The sequence below is a fragment of the Natator depressus genome, chromosome 3, assembly GCF_965152275.1.
Source record: "Natator depressus isolate rNatDep1 chromosome 3, rNatDep2.hap1, whole genome shotgun sequence".
Taxonomy (NCBI): domain Eukaryota; kingdom Metazoa; phylum Chordata; order Testudines; family Cheloniidae; genus Natator; species Natator depressus.
In genome coordinates, this window is record NC_134236.1 from 160,495,010 (window position 1) to 160,511,128 (window position 16,119).

Sequence of the window (16,119 nt, forward strand, 5' to 3'; positions counted from 1 at the left end):
GTGGTCATCAGTCCTGTCTGAATGGGTTTTATGTACAGTAACTCCTCACTTAACGTCGTCCCGGTTAATGATGTTTGGTCCCTGACATATTAGAGAATATACTCCTTTAGAGTCCTCCAATGTTCCCTTATAATGTTGTTTGGCTCCCCCCGTTCTGCCTGCCCAGCGCTCCTGCCAGGGAGTCGGGTGGGGGAGCGGGGGCTTGCCCTGTTCCACCCTCCTGGCATTCCATCTGGGGAGCAGGCAAGCCCCCGCTCCCCCACCCCACTCCCTGGCTGGAACGCACAGTGGGCAGAGCAGGGGCAAGCCCCTGCACCCCAACCCTGCTACGCCCCTGTCTCAACCAACCTTCACAATCATCATTGGTGAGTACAGTATTAAATTGTTTAAAATTATTTAAAACTTATACTGTATATGTATATAATGTCTTTTGTCTGGCAAATAGAATTTCCCTGTAACCTAACCCCGGCCCATTTACATTAATTCTTATGGTGAAATTGGATTTGCTTAACATCATTTTGCTTAAAGTTGAGTTTTTCAAGAACATAACTAGGATATTAAGTGAGGAGTTACTGTAGTTGTTTTCCCGGGTTCAGTCTGTGGCTGGCTCTTCCCTGTAGTTTCTTTCCCAAAAGTCATATGGCTGGAGAAAAAGAGGACACCATTTGGGTCCTAGTGCCCTGGGAAGGGCTGGTGTCCCCTGAACAGTGCTGGGTTTAGGGAGTGCTAGGGTGCAGGGTGAAATTAAACTGAAAGAAGATGTTTTCCTGAGCTGGTTGGTATATTTTAATTGCAGGTCTCACACGGTAAACCCTGTTATGAACAGAAGCCTTAGAGAGGAAAGAGCACTCACCTCCCTTGATTGGTGAAAAGGGAAAAGCGCTGTCATAGAGATCTTCATTTGCATAAGATAGCTACCCACAATTCCTTTCGTGACACTTGGGGAGTCACCATAACTATATACAAACTTGGATTTTGGGGAACAGGGGTAGTGGTCTCCCAGACTGAAGAGGTCCTTTCCAAATACTTAAGGTTTTGTTCATAAATCTGGAGTATTTTGACTTCCTTTCTATGGGAAGAGATGGTGCTGATTGAGGATTTAGTAGTGAGAGAAGACAGCAATAGAGCTGAGTAGTTTTCAGTGAAGTTCTATCTGCCCAGCCCCCTAAACTAGGTTAGGTGATGGTTCCTCCACGCAAGCATCTCTCTTGGGGCTACAGCCAGATCTGCATAAAGACACTTGGACTGGTGCTGCTCACTGATCCAAAGTATGAGTGGGGTTTTATGGGTGGGTGAGGTGGTGCATTCTTAGCACTATTACCTGTGGGATGTTTTCATCAATGGGGGGGAAGGGAGGACTATTTTATTTTTTATTTGCATATATATTTTTCTGCTGTGTTTTTCCCAAATGTGATTGTGTACCCTTTCTCCAGTGGTTTTCAAACTATTTAGGCTACATACCCCTTTCCAAATTATGTAGTCTACTGTATACTCCTGTTGTCAAAAGTTTGAAGGCTTTATAGTTTTGAAAATGCAGTAAAACTTTCTAGTTACAAGACATGGTATCAAAGAGCTCATGTCTATCATTTAGCTTATAATTAGATTTTACAAATCCTAATAGTAGAAACATTTTCCTGACATTAAATTTTAAAAACTATTTTTTAAAATATTCCTATGTAGTGTTGATTGTGAACCCAAATACAAACGTTCTTTATCTCTTTGCAAACTGAAGATATGTTCCTTATCCTGGGGCTTTATCTGAGAGGCAGTTTGGAAAATTCTATTTCCCAAGGTATTGTATTCATGATTAACACAATCAGATAGCTTGAGCATAGAAGATATTTGCATCCCTTGATCCCTGATGCACATAGTGCTATTAAACATTTCAATGTTGTAGTAAAAAGAAAAGGAGTACTTGTGGCACCTTAGAGACTAACCAATGTATTAATTTATAAGGTGCCACAAGTACTCCTTTTCTTTTTGCAAATACAGACTAACACGGCTGTTACTCTGAATGTTGTAGTAGTTACGTTGGTCCCAGGATGCGAGAGAGGTGAGGTAATATCTTTTATTGGACCAGCTTCCCTTGGTGGAAGGGACAAGCTTTTGAGCACCTCAGAGGTCTTCCTCAGCTCTAGAGAAGGTAACCATCTGTAGCTCGAAAGCTTGTCAATATTATCTCCCCTACCTTCTCTCTCTCTCTCGTATCCTGGGACCAACATGGCTATAAAAACATTGTTATTAAAAGCTTTCATGTTTCAAGGTCACAAGGCAAATAAATGGAAAAACAGTCAGTATCATCTTTATAAAGCAAGCACTAAGGCAGAGTTGCTTGAAAAATTCTAGCAGCCCCACTGACTTATGTGTATGAATCAGCAAAGGTAGTGTGGCTGTTGCCCTAGCTGACTTTCTTCTTCTGAGTAAATTCTTTATTAGCTAAAGTTGTTACATTCTCCCCTCTCCAAAGGATCATTTTCCAGCATAGACACTTAATCCCAGTATGCTTCCTAGAGCAAATCTACTTTCACTATACGCTTTACAAAAGTGATTCTTTAGAGGTCTTCAAATGCAAATGAAGCTCTGAAGCAATGAACACAAAAGCCTGGTAAGGGCTTATTTAAAACCACGACTGCATATTATCACTAAGGTAAAATGGTGGTTCCCTTCTCACTTGAAAATTTATCCTATCAGCTTTGGCGTCCTAGCTCAAATGTTGATTTTGGAAAAAGCTGGTGAGCCTATTTCAGCAGAAAGAGGAGAAATTTGCCTCTCAATAGTTATTGGAGAGGTGATGAGTTCTCTCTGCCTTAAGTCAGAATGTCACCTATTTCAGAATTTTCCAATCAATCCTCTCATAGTGGTAGAGAATATTATCTTCAGAATTTATATATTAAGAACCACAATTTCTCCAAACTGGAAGTGCCAGATGGATGTATTTTAAGGTCAGGCTTATTAACAAGTCCAGTCTAGTGAAGAAATACACATCACAAAAAGAACAGGAATACTTGTGGCACCTTAGAGACTCGCCAATTTATTTGAGCATAAGCTTTCATGAGCTACAGCTCACTTCATCGGATGCATACTGTAGAAAGTATAGAAGATCTTTTTATACACACAAAGCATGAAAAAATGGGTGTTTACCACTACAAAAGGTTTTCTTTCCTCCCACCCCACTCTCCTGCTGGTAATAGCTTATCTAAAGTGATCACTCTCCTTACAATGTGTATGATAATCAAGGTGGGCTATTTCCAGCACAAATCCAGGGTTTAACAAGAACGTCTGGGGGGGAGGGGATAGGAAAAAACAAGGGAAAATAGGTTACCTTGCATAATGACTTAGCCACTCCCAGTCTCTATTCAAGCCTAAGTTAATTGTATCCAATTTGCAAATGAATTCCAATTCAACAGTCTCTCGCAGGAGTCTGGTTTTGAAGTTTTTTTGTTGTAATATCGCAACTTTCATGTCTGTAATCACGTGACCAGAGAGATTGAAGTGTTCTCCGACTGGTTTATGAATGTTATAATTCTTGACATCTGATTTGTGTCCATTTATTCTTTTACGTAGAGACTGTCCAGTTTGACCAATGTACATGGCAGAGGGGCATTGCTGGCACATGATGGCATATATCACATTGGTGGATGTGCAGGTGAACGAGCCTCTGATATTGTGGCTGATGTTATTAGGCCCTGTGATGGTGTCCCCTGAATAGATATGTGGGCACAGTTGGCAATGGGCTTTGTTGCAAGGATAGGTTCCTGGGTTAGTGGTTCTGTTGTGTGGTATGTGGTTGCTGGTGAGTATTTGCTTCAGGTTGGGGGGCTGTCTGTAAGCAAGGACTGGCCTGTCTCCCAAGATTTGTGAGAGTGTTGGGTCATCCTTCAGGATAGGTTGTAGATCCTTAATAATGCGTTGGAGGGGTTTTAGTTGGGGGCTGAAGGTGATGGCTAGTGGCGTTCTGTTATTTTCTTTGTTAGGCCTGTCCTGTAGTAGGTGACTTCTGGGAACTCTTCTGGCTCCATCAATCTGTTTCTTCACTGCCGCAGGTGGGTATTGTAGTTGTAAGAATGCTTGATAGAGATCTTGTAGGTGTTTGTCTCTGTCTGAGGGGTTGGAGCAAATGCGGTTGTATCGCAGAGCTTGGCTGTAGACAATGGATCGTGTCAGGGTGAAAGCTGGAGGCATGTAGGTAGGAATAGCGGTCAGTAGGTTTCCGGTATAGGGTGGTGTTTATGTGACCATCGCAAATGGAATTCATTTGCAAATTGGATACAATTAACTTAGGCTTAAATAGAGACTGGGAGTGGCTAAGTCATTATGCAAGGTAACCTATTTCCCCTTGTTTTTTCCTACCCGCCCCCCCCAGACATTCTTGTTAAACCCTGGCTTTGTGCTGGAAATAGCCCACCTTGTTTATCATACACATTGTAAGGAGAGTGATCACTTTAGATAAGCTATTACCAACAGGGGAGTGGGTTTGTGGGGTGGGTGGGGGAGAAAACCTGGATTTGTGCTGGAATTAGCCCAACTTGATTATCGTACACATTGTAAGGAGAGTGATCACTTTAGATAAGTTATTACCAGCAGGAGAGTGGGGTGGGGGGAGAGAAAACCTTTTGTAGTGGTAAACACCCATTTTTTCATGCTTTGTGTGTATAAAAAGATCTTCTATACTTTCCACAGTATGCATCCGATGAAGTGAGCTGTAGCTCACGAAAGCTTATCTCAAATAAATTGGTTAGTCTCTAAGGTGCCACAAGTACTCCTTTTCTTTTTGCGAATACAGACTAACATGGCTGTTACTCTGAAACACATCACAAAATGTATATCTTATTAGTATGAGAAGCAAGGGAATATTGGTATATAGAGAGATCTCATAAAGAGATTGTACTAGTTTAACTAGGAATAAAACCAGTCAGCACCAAATTAAGCCACATTGACATTAGTTGTAAATACATTTAAGTGTCCACACAGGCATTTGCACCAGTTTAAATTATATTAACTGATTTTTTACTTAAACCAGTCCAAATTATATGTGTGTGTGTGTAGAGACCAGCCCATATTGACTCATGCTGAAGAGACATTCCTTTGAATTAAATAATACTTATCTATTCAATGTGTGTGCTTATCCAGATGGTTAAGATTGCTGTTTTATCAGAGCAAACTCCACTGCACTGATACTTTAGTCCTGGTGACAACATTCCTTTCATTTGAACCTACCTATCTACCCAACTACAAGTGTGTTCAGTTGATCCCATACTTATCCAAATATATTGTTGCTCATGCACTATGGATAATTAGGATTCTGCAGCAGCTAGATAATGCAAAAGTTTGAAAAGATGGTGTTAATGTCTTTAAATTTATTTTACATGGTATCTAACGTGATGATTTGTTTGAGAATTACATGTAAAATTAAGACTAATGTTTCAGTGGAGTACAACCATCACCCAAACAATATTGATGTTTTACAGTATTTTTATATCTTTAAAAATACAAATCTTACAGAATCTGGATATGAACTGCTAAGGAATGCAGCTGGTTCCTCACTGCTATTTAATCCTTCGCCACTCGTCCACATTTAACTTTGATACCTAAAACTTGCAGAATTGAAAAAATGAAGAAATTACATTTAAAATAAAAAGTTAAAGTGAAGGAATGAACAGGGCTATTCTAGTGTTAGGTGATAAAGAAGAATTCCAGATAGATTAAAAAATAATATCCATAAAAAGGTCAAAACATTACTAGAGATTATAAAATGTCATTTCTTATTCAAGGAATTCATGTGTAACAACCTAGTAATGTTTTGACCTTTGCGTATGCTTTTGCAGAGTTAAATTTGGGTGTGCTGTATGAGGCTAGGTCTACACTCGGAGCAGTTTGCTAGTGACAGCTGTACCGGTATAGTAAAGCAATACAAGAGTGAATAGATCTTATACCAGCAAAATCGTGCTTTTGCTAGTATAGCTTACTCCAGTTCCGCCTGAGCAGAATAAGCAATACAGGTAAAAGTGTAGTTGTTGGTATAAATTGCATCTACACTAGGAGCTTTTGCCACCACAACTATGTCAGTCAGTGATCATACCTAATCAGGCCCCTGATCTACATACCTATTGCAACAAAACTTTTAATATATACCTAGCATGGGTTAGGTGGGGTGAACTAGTGGTTAGGTATTATGTGGCAGTGAAGAATAGGCTGCATCCTTTAGTGGTTATTTCATGTCAGTTTAACGTTTCTTTTTTTTAAAAAAAGGTGTAAGATTTGTATATAAAAAAACCCCCTAACTACAGCTGTTTCATGGCATCAGCTAGACTCCATTAAAACATTAGCTCTTGAGTTTGAAAATTTTATTTTTTTTAAAAGGCATATCAGATTAAATGAGGTTGGTAGATCAGGTTTGTAGGACAGGAACTTCATTATCAGGTCTTTTATGATGTATCTTAATAGCAAGGCTTCCCACCTGAAGACTTGAGCAAGTCTGTAGATGTTGGGTGGCAGCTTTTACCCACATTGAAACAGAGTGCTTGATTTCATAGATAGAAAATTGTATGGGTGTAAAATTTTAATATTGATCAGGATCTCTACATTTCCTTGTCTTTCTCCCAATTTTCTAGTCTAGTCTTCCATGCCCCCTGCACCACTCATCTCTTCACGCAACATGCCCTGCTGTTACCTGTTCCTCCATCTTTCCTCCCTCCCTCAGGTAACACAATTGAGTCAGTAGCAGATCAATTTATATTTATAACCTTGTTCTGTTCATGCACTCTGCATGAATTTCTAGCTCCAGTTCTAGCCATAACTAACAGGAAAAAAAAACCCAGTGTGATCCATCTTTTCCCTTTAAAGTTCATTCCGCTGTGCACTGCCATTCTCCACCTCGGCTGACAAACAGGGACTCTCTTCATGACGGCCCTGAAAACCCAGTAAGAAATGAAGGTTAAATTTCCATCAGGAGGAAAATACAAATAGCTCATCACTTTTGTCTTTTTTTGTTTTTAAACAGTAACGTTTGTTTCCTGGCTCCTACTAGCTTCCAGAAGGCCAGGCAAGTGTTTGCTAGGTCTTTGCTCTTCAGGGCTTCCTTGATCAGCATGCCACTGCTCATTTACAACTCTGCTTTAGTTAACCACTTTCTCAGTATATGGAGTTCCCACGTGTTTGGTTGTATCTCTTTGGAAAACTACGATGAACTCTTTCCCCACCTCCCTATAAAAAGTAATAAAAGGCACTATTCCACAGACCCAATCATAACAAATATGGAGTGTGTACACCATACTATTTTGAAGAGACAAGCCAAAACAAACTACTTTCAAAAGTGAATTTCAGGCACATTTGACACAATGTAACTTTAGAACTCCTCTGATTTTTAAGAAACTTCCCCAGACACACACTAGTCTGGAATAAGGTGCATCATGGAGTTTCTGGAAGAGTGGTGTCTTTTGGGGAAAGGTATGGTGTGTGTTAAACTGAGTAATTACAAAATTTGTAATTTTCAAATAGGAAACTTGCTTCAACTTTAAAAAGCACCTATCTTCTCTTCATAAAAGTCACTATATCTATAGTTCTAAAAAAGCTACTCCATGAAAATCTGAGGACTACACTGCCTTCAGTTTCCTTCTACTCTGAACAGGTGATTGTAACCCTATTAGAATTCTTTGAGGGTGTCAACAAGCATGTGGCGGAGAAGGGTGATCCACTTGATATAGCGTACTTGGATTTTCCAGAAAGCATTTGACAAGGTCTCTCACCAAAGGCTCTTAAGGAAACAGTCATAGGATCAGAGGGAAGGTGCTCTCATGGATCAGTAACTGGTTTAAAGATAGGAAACAAAGGGTAGGAATAAATGGTCCGTTTTCACAATGGAGTGAGGTGAACAGCAGGGTCCCTCAACCATCCCTACTGGGACATGTGCTAGTCACTCTTTTTCCAGTTATTATTGAATATGTTGAAAAGTGAAGTGGCAAACTTTACAGATAACTACCCTGAATAATTTTGTTAAGTCCAAAGCTGACTGCAAAGAGATCCAGGGGATCGCGCAAAACTGGTGACTGGGCAACAAAATAAAGTTCGGCATTGACAAGTGATTAGTAATGCACACTGGAAAAAATAATCTCAACTACACGTCTATAATGATGGGTTTTAAATTAGCTATTACCATTCAAGAAGGCTCTTGAAGTCACCATGAATAGTTCTCTGAAAACTTCAGTTCAGTGTGCAGCAACAGTTAAAGATGCTAACAGAATGGTATAAACTATTAAGAAAGGGATAGAAAATGAGAGAAAATATCATAATGCCACTATATAAATCCTGGTATGTCCCCCACCTTGAATACTGTGTCTAGTTCTAGTCACTCCATCTCAAAAAGGATATAGAGGAACCCGAAAAGGTTCAGAGAACGGCAACAAAGATGATCAAGGGTATGGAACAGCTTGGATACAAAGGGAGACTACAAAAAATGCAGCTGGTTAGCTTAGAAAAGAGATGAGGAAGGGGGAATATGACAGAGGTCTAATGAATCATGAATGGTGTGGAAAAAGTGAATAGAGAAGTGGTATTTACCCTTTCCCACAATACCAAAACCAGGGGTTACCTGATGAAATTAATAGGCAGCAGGCTTAATACAAACGAGGAATACTTTTTCACACAACCACAGTTAACCTGAGGAACTCTCTGCCCTAGGATGTTGTGATAGCCAAAAGTATAACTCTATTAAAAATAGAACAAGATAAATTCATGGAGGATAGGTCCATCAAAGGCTATTCACCAGGATGGTCAAGGATGCAACCCCATGCTCAGAGCTACCCTAAACGTCTGACTACCAGAAGCCAGGAGGAGAAGAAAGAGATGAATCACACTATCTGCTCTATTCTTTGCATTCCTCCTAAAGTTCTGGTCCTGGCCACTGTCAGAGACAGAATAATGAACAGGTCTGACCCACTACGGCTGTTCTTATGTTCTTAGATACCTAATGACTAAGAAACCTGAAAGAAATTGAGAATTAGAGTAATATATGCAAATATTTAGCTATTGTATAACACTCACCTCATGAGAGTCTGTATTAACCTGGCCACTGCTCACCTGTGTTGCAGGTTTCTCCTTAAGCAGTGCTGAGTTAAATAAGTTGGAATGAAGCTAAGAAGCTTGATAATATCTGAGAATTACACAATTCTTGTTTTCAGGATAAAGTCTTTCAGGGGAATATTTCATAGCATGATTTGACTTGGGAGAGGAAGTACATTAGCTTGCTGGTATTGTTTATACCTGAAGAAAAAAATTGCTAAAGAGAACTATTATGCAATATATTTGGTTTTCAGTAATATCCAAATGCATGCTACTGCAGACTTGAATAGCAGAAAAATATAACTGCACTTCATAAAAATGCAATTTTTAGTTACAAAGCTTTTGGCCTTTTCTAGACTTGAGAAGAATGATTCACAACTAATGCCAGTTCCACCCTTAAAAGTTTTGGTGGCATAGTTATGTTGGTTAAGGGTGGGATTTTTTGTGCTTTGTTTTAATAATTTATCTATGCTGGCAAAAGCCCCCCTGTAGATGTAGTCGTACTGGCAAGAGTGCGTCTGCTGGTATGACTGCATCTATACCAGGAGGGTTTTGTCAGTATAGCTATACTGGGAAAACTCATATAACCTTGTTTACACTAAGAATACCTCCTCTATACTTCGTTTAATTCAGCATCAGCAACAAGGTATTAGTGAAAGAAGTTATTTTACAAGAACAATTATTTACCATTTATACCAAGTGATTAAATGTTTATAGTAAGCTTCCTGATCAGGTAAGACTTAAATTTATTCCATCTACACAAAATTTACCTCAACATTATTTTCCTTCATTATTATTCATTAATGTACATAAACGTGATGCAAAACCAACTATCTGTTAAACAGGGATCCATGGGTAACAACGACCTACTGCATAGGCATATCATCAATGGATTCAACTCGGCACTGCTCCTGATTTTAGTTAGCATAATGTTAATAGCTAATCAGCTTGAAACTCCTATTAGTTTCAGAAAAAGCTGTGCAATTTATGACAGGAAAGGGCAGAAGAAACTAAAACTAGTGAAACCTTAAACTAATGCATATGAACAAGCCTATTCAAGGAATGCAATTACTGTATAGGCTCTTTAATTGTGGTTAAATCTTTCTAAACAAGAACCTGTTAAAGGAATAAGCCCATTAAATGAATTAAAGCATGTGTACCAAGTCATAATGCATAGAGTAGAGTAATTAAACCTGTTAAATGATGATCATGCTAATTTTTGTTATAACAAAAATCATTTTAGAAATGAAAGAACATTCAAGTGTTTTGCTGACAACTGTTTCTCCAATAGGCCTTTCTCCTATAACAGTGTTAGATAGTTCAAAAACCAAGTTCTACAGACTAAGAACAGCTAAAAGAAAGGCATCTGCTATTAAAATTTGTTCCAGATTGATATGTGGATGTTTACCCATTGCTAATACGTTTTGTTTAAGGAAACAACCCATTGTAAAATCTCTTTGAACTAGCAAAACAAGTTTATTTAAAAATTAAACACTCTGCCAAAAACTAGACATTAAGTTGTAACGGTATGTTTCACGGGAAACACTTGATATGAGCTAAATGTGTTTAAGAAGTAAAACCTAGGATTAATAAAATTTAAAGAAAAAGTGAACTATCACAAAAGAGTTGACAGAACAAAATCTGATTTCTGTTTGGTTAATTTGAATATAAGAACCACATTGTGTGGACAGGCATAGAAGATATAATAGTGTTGAACTTGCACTTTAACCCATGGTACTTCCCAAAACCTTAAACTACCACCAGTAAGTGGCATTTTTCAGTACGATGCCCAAATTTAATTCCACCTAAACCGAAGGCAACAGTTGATTAAAAGAAAACATAAGTCAAATGATAAAGCTACATAGTTTAGTACATTAAAATAAAACAAGGACAGTGATATTTGTATAAGGTTCCAAAAATATACAACTGGAAAAAAATAATCACTGTACACAACAACTCTGAGGTTGTTAAAGTGACCAATCAAAAGACTGAACAGTGCAAGACATGCTTTTCCAGTTACAAGCTCAAAACAGAAGTGCAAAAGAAATTAAAGCTTTTTTGTCTGAAGTGATTTACCTTTTAGGATAAGGAAAGCTAGAATATAGTTAAGTATTACAGAGAGCTCTTTTCCACAACATGAAATAGTTTAATTTTTTTTCATAATACAATGTTTCACTCAAACTGTGTCCCACTAAGCCTGTTTTGTTAAAGGAACAGATAACTTTTGTCCAATAGTTGTTTCATTTTGGCCTATGAACCAGAGGACCCATAGTCAAAAACAGCTGAATTCTCAAGCTTTGGCTTAGCTAGAGTACCTGCAATCTACAGGTAGTGGAAGCAGCAAGTAGGCTTGCTTAAATACACTTTCCTTTCCTGCAACTGGTTGACAAGTGGTCTCAAGACCTCCTCACTGTCAGAAAGCAGCTGTGCTGAAAGCAGATGCTAAGTTATGGCTGAGGACTAAGAAATTGCTCTACAACTCTGGGAAAGTAGAGGTTTAAGAGCAACTCCAGGCAAGTGCTTTTAGCGAGCTGACTAAGCAATGCATGCAGCTATTCATGCAACTGTAGAATATGGCTCCAGAGACTTAGAACTAGGGTGTGTGTATGTGGAAACTGGATAGAAGTCCCTTGCTCATAAGTTTACAAAAATATATAGCCAATACTGTAGCATAAGAAGTCACTTTTACTCGTTACATAGATTCCAAAAAGTATTAACTACTTTTCAGACATTCCAGACAAGGTCACTTGTAACAAAAAAGTCAACTTTTTTAAACAAGATTTAAAAAGTAGGTCTTTTCTTCAAGTGAACAGGACATCTGTTTGTACGCTTAACTTTCTAATCAGTCAAGACTGGATTTATTTAAGATCTTTTATGTGAATATATGCATAACACAAATAAGTTTACTTTAACACATATCATCTGCACAGAAAAAAGGTTAACTCTTCAAAACATGATAGAGCAGGTCTGGTTAGTACAAATCTATTGCAAATTATAAAGATCCTGTGCATTAGGCCCACCCAGACAGAAGCAGAGGGAAAAAAGTCTCAACAATGAGAGAAAGTTACTGTTCAAGTCTATGTGGTGTTTTGAAGAGCCAGCAGCCTAAATGACACCATGCTGCTAATCACAGTATCCAGACAAACAAATCTGCTTGGGCTACTAAAGCAGTGTAATCTTCTGGAGGTGTCATTTACTCCAAAGTTATTTTCTGTTTCGAAGGCGTTTGGATTTCCTAGGAGAGTCTATGGATTCAACTGCCTTTCTCCGTTTCCTAAGGGACTCCTCATTTGAACCAGAACCTGAAGAACTTCCTACTGCACTTTCCATTACTTCTCTCAGTTTGCGTTCAAGCTCAGCCAATCGGGCATTCTGTTCACCTATGATTTGGGTTTGCTCTAGCAGTTTCTGGTCTTGGTCTTGGAGCTGTTTCTGTTGTTCTTGCACTTTGGTGCGAAGCTCTGAAATTTCCCGCCTTAGAACAGTCACACCTGCACCATTCGTTTTGACTTGCTGCTGGAGTTTGGTGACTTCCTGCCTTGAAGGGTTTTGCTTGGAGAATAGTTGCATTGTTGTTAGGGCTGCAGAAGGACCTGGAACTTCAGAAAAAGTGATTTAAGATTATTTTTTCTGCATTGTGTTTAAAGAAAATGTATCAAACTGTGCCCCAATTTACACCCTCTGTTCAATTCTGTTGACCAATCCAGAATCTGAGTAATTAGTCGTTTGTAAAATTGTGAACATATAAATAGTATTTACAGATACTCAATATATAGTAAATGAATAAGACTTTATAATGGTTTATAATGATTTTACAATGGTTTGCACATGATATGAGTCAGGGCGCAATTAAGTCCAATGTTTCAGGTTTTAAGAGGTCAAAGCATAAGCGATTTTCAACTTCCTGAATAAAGAAAAACTATTTTTTGCCTAAAATATGAATATTAGATTATGTTCTAAACCATTACATTAAGATATCAAAGGTGTGACATGCACAAAGCCAAAAAACTAGACATCACTTTGACTAGACTTACTGCAGGACATACAGTAGACCAGTCGTTCTCAAAGCTGGTCCGCCGCTTGTTCAGGGAAAGCCCCCGCCGGGCCGGTTTGTTTACCTGCCGCGTCTGCAGGTTCGGCCGATCGCGGCTCCCACTGGCCAATGGGGGCTGCGGGAAGGGCGGCAGGTAAACAAACCGGTCCGGCCCGGCAGGGGCTTTCCCTGAACAAGTGGTGGACCGGCTTTGAGAACCACTGCAGTAGATCACCCATTGGATATCTGTGCAATACCAAGGAATTAATAGTATGATCCAAAGATAACTCAACTTAATTCTGAATTTTTTGTGTTTGTCAGCTTGATGCAATGTTTGAGTTTCTTTAAAAAAGTGACAGTTAAGAGGAAAATCATGAAAATTCAGTAGCCACCATTGAGTGTGCACAATCTATTCTTTCAAGTCCTCCAGGACTCAAGAAACTTGAAGTAATTTTTTTCAACAACAACTACTGTAAATTGACGTGACAGAGCTATTACAATTATGTAAGTTTTGTTTAAACATTTTAAAGCAGTATTTCACCCTTTTGGAAAGGATACGCAAGCCTAGAACAACTCAAATGCATCAATCCATATGAATGACTTTACCTATGTTACTATAGAGATAGGGCAAATCTTGAAAAAGGCAGCATAGCCTGAACAAAGGAGTTTCAATTTCATTGTGGGGAGAGAACTGAATCCTTAAGCACCAAGTGTTGTTACAAGATCACAGCATTGTGGAGGTATGGGGAGATAGGACACATTGATGTAGCCTACTATGTTTTTTGAGCCATGGGGACTTGTGCTATGTTCCAATCTGCTGCTCATGCCATTAGTGGGTGCTGTTCATTCCACTTCCCCCACACACTTGCTAGCAGATACTCTCAGTAGAAGTCTCATCTGTGTTCAAGTTAAGGCCAGAAGGGACCTTTGTAATCTATTCTGACCTCCTGCACTACATGAACTATAGAATTTAAATTAGATTCCTCTGTCAACCAAAACCTTCTGTTTGAACTACAGCATAGATGTTAGAAGGACATCTAAACTTGATTTAAAAACTCCAAGTAATGGATACTTTACTACATCTGTTAGTAACCTAAGGTGTTGGGACTAAGCCTGTACAGATATCCTACACAGGATAGTGGGCATGCATCTTTTCTGCTACTTTTGGCCATTATATGCTCAGATCAGCAGCCTGCCTCAACATTTGGCCCATACAAATTAAGTTGTATGAAAAATGTAACTGGTCGTGCAAACAAAAAACAAAACTAGTTTGAGTGTTAACTTATCCAGTTTAATATTTTACAGGGCCAAGAGGCCTTTTCCATGTTACAGACTAAACACCTATGAATATTTCATTTGAAAACAAAACATTTGGGTTTTTGTTACATAAAGAATCTAAGGGTGCTTTAGCTTTCTCTTTGTACTACAATAACTTAAGCTATCTCATTTGTTTATCCTATTAATAAAACTACAAACATCTTGAATTGTGGCTTTGTTTGCTAAATTTCAACCAAGTGTGATTATAAAGTCTCATTCATTAGTGGCACAAAAGTATTTGTTTAATGAATACACACTATGCATAATTATAAAATATATTCAAGTCTAGCAGAACAAAGCCTCCTTAAATTTTCAGACAATTACATTCCATACTCAGGTTTCAGAGTAGCAGCTGTGTTAGTCTGTATCTGCAAAAAGAACAGGAGTACTTGTGGCACCTTAGAGATGAACAAATTTATTAGAGCATAAGTTTTCATGGGCTACAGCCCACTTATTGGATGCATAGAATGGAACATATAGTAAGAAGATATACATATATACATACACACACATACAGAGAAGGTGGAAGTTGCCATACAAACTGTGAGAGGCTAATTAGTTAAGATGCGCTATTATCAGCAGGAGAAAAAACCTTTTGTAGTGATAATCAAGATGGCCCATTTAGACAGTTGACAAGAGGTGTGAGGATACTTAACATAGGGAAATAGATTCAATATGTGGAATGACCCAGCCACTCCCAGTATTACACATATTGAATCTATTTCCCTATGTTAAGTATCCTCACATCTTCTTGTCAACTGTCTAAATGGGCCATCTTGATTATCACCACAAAAGGTTTTTTCTCCTGCTGATGATAGCTCATCTTAATTAGCCTGCCTCTTAGTTTGTAATGGCAACTTCCACCTTCTCTGTATGTATATATCTTCTTACTATATGTTCCATTCTATGCATCCGATGAAGTGGGCTATAGCCCACGAAAGCTTATGCTCTAATAAATTTGTTAGTCTCTAAGGTGCCACAAGTACTCCTTTTTTTTATTCCATACTCAATGTCCTTAGGATGCAAAATTAATTTTCATCAGGAGACTGGATTATAATGGGTTCCCACTGTTGAGGGAAACAAACACGGGAGTGAATGCTTTCTAGAAAGTGGAATGTTGTGAATTCTCCGACAACATGTTAGACAAAAACAGCTAGATAAAAAGTTAAAAATACTAGAGGTTGAAAGTAATACCTGGGGCAGCTCCTATGAGACGACCTGATACATCTGATCCAGGCAACTTTCTTTTTAGAATTGGAACAATCTTCTCATCAAAGTATTCCATAGCCATGGATGAGATGTCTCTTAATTCCTGAAGGACTTCATGGGCTCTCTGAGGGGCTCTTGTAGAGTTTACGTACCTTAGCACACGATAAATTTCATCAATCACCTAAAATATTTAAGAACCATTAGATGTTCTGTTAAGTTCAAGGGAAAAAATTAAGATAGTTATTGGTATAGTCTGAAATTATAGCACTGATCTACTGATGGGCAGGTATTTCATACCCATTACACTAGTCTGTTGCTGTGTTCTTCCTAATTTTATACTAATCACCTGAAATGAAATGCTGTATTTTACAGTGGAGGCAGAGTCTGAGTTGTCATTGTATCTTTAGAAACTTTTACGCAGTAAATTTACTATAATAGTTATTTTTGAACTTATGAACTAATCTGCATAACCACTGCATGAAATGTAGTGGAGCATCCCACAG

The 16,119-nt window shown here is 38.5% G+C and overlaps 1 protein-coding gene and 1 long non-coding RNA gene across 2 annotated transcripts in view; one reads left to right on the forward strand and one right to left on the reverse strand.

Moving 5' to 3' along the window:
* Positions 1 to 16,119, forward strand: part of LOC141985254 (uncharacterized) — a 47,313-nt gene that overhangs the window by 12,334 nt on the left and 18,860 nt on the right. The window lies entirely within an intron of this gene.
* Positions 10,538 to 16,119, reverse strand: part of FBXO28 (F-box protein 28) — a 32,289-nt gene continuing 26,707 nt past the window's right edge. Inside the window, exons 4-5 of the mRNA XM_074949196.1 lie at positions 15,602 to 15,797; positions 10,538 to 12,656 (exon numbers count right to left, since the gene is read on the reverse strand). Of these exons, the coding sequence (XP_074805297.1) occupies positions 12,262 to 12,656; positions 15,602 to 15,797 (591 nt within the window). The 3' untranslated portion in view covers positions 10,538 to 12,261. The remainder of the gene's footprint in view (positions 12,657 to 15,601; positions 15,798 to 16,119) is intronic.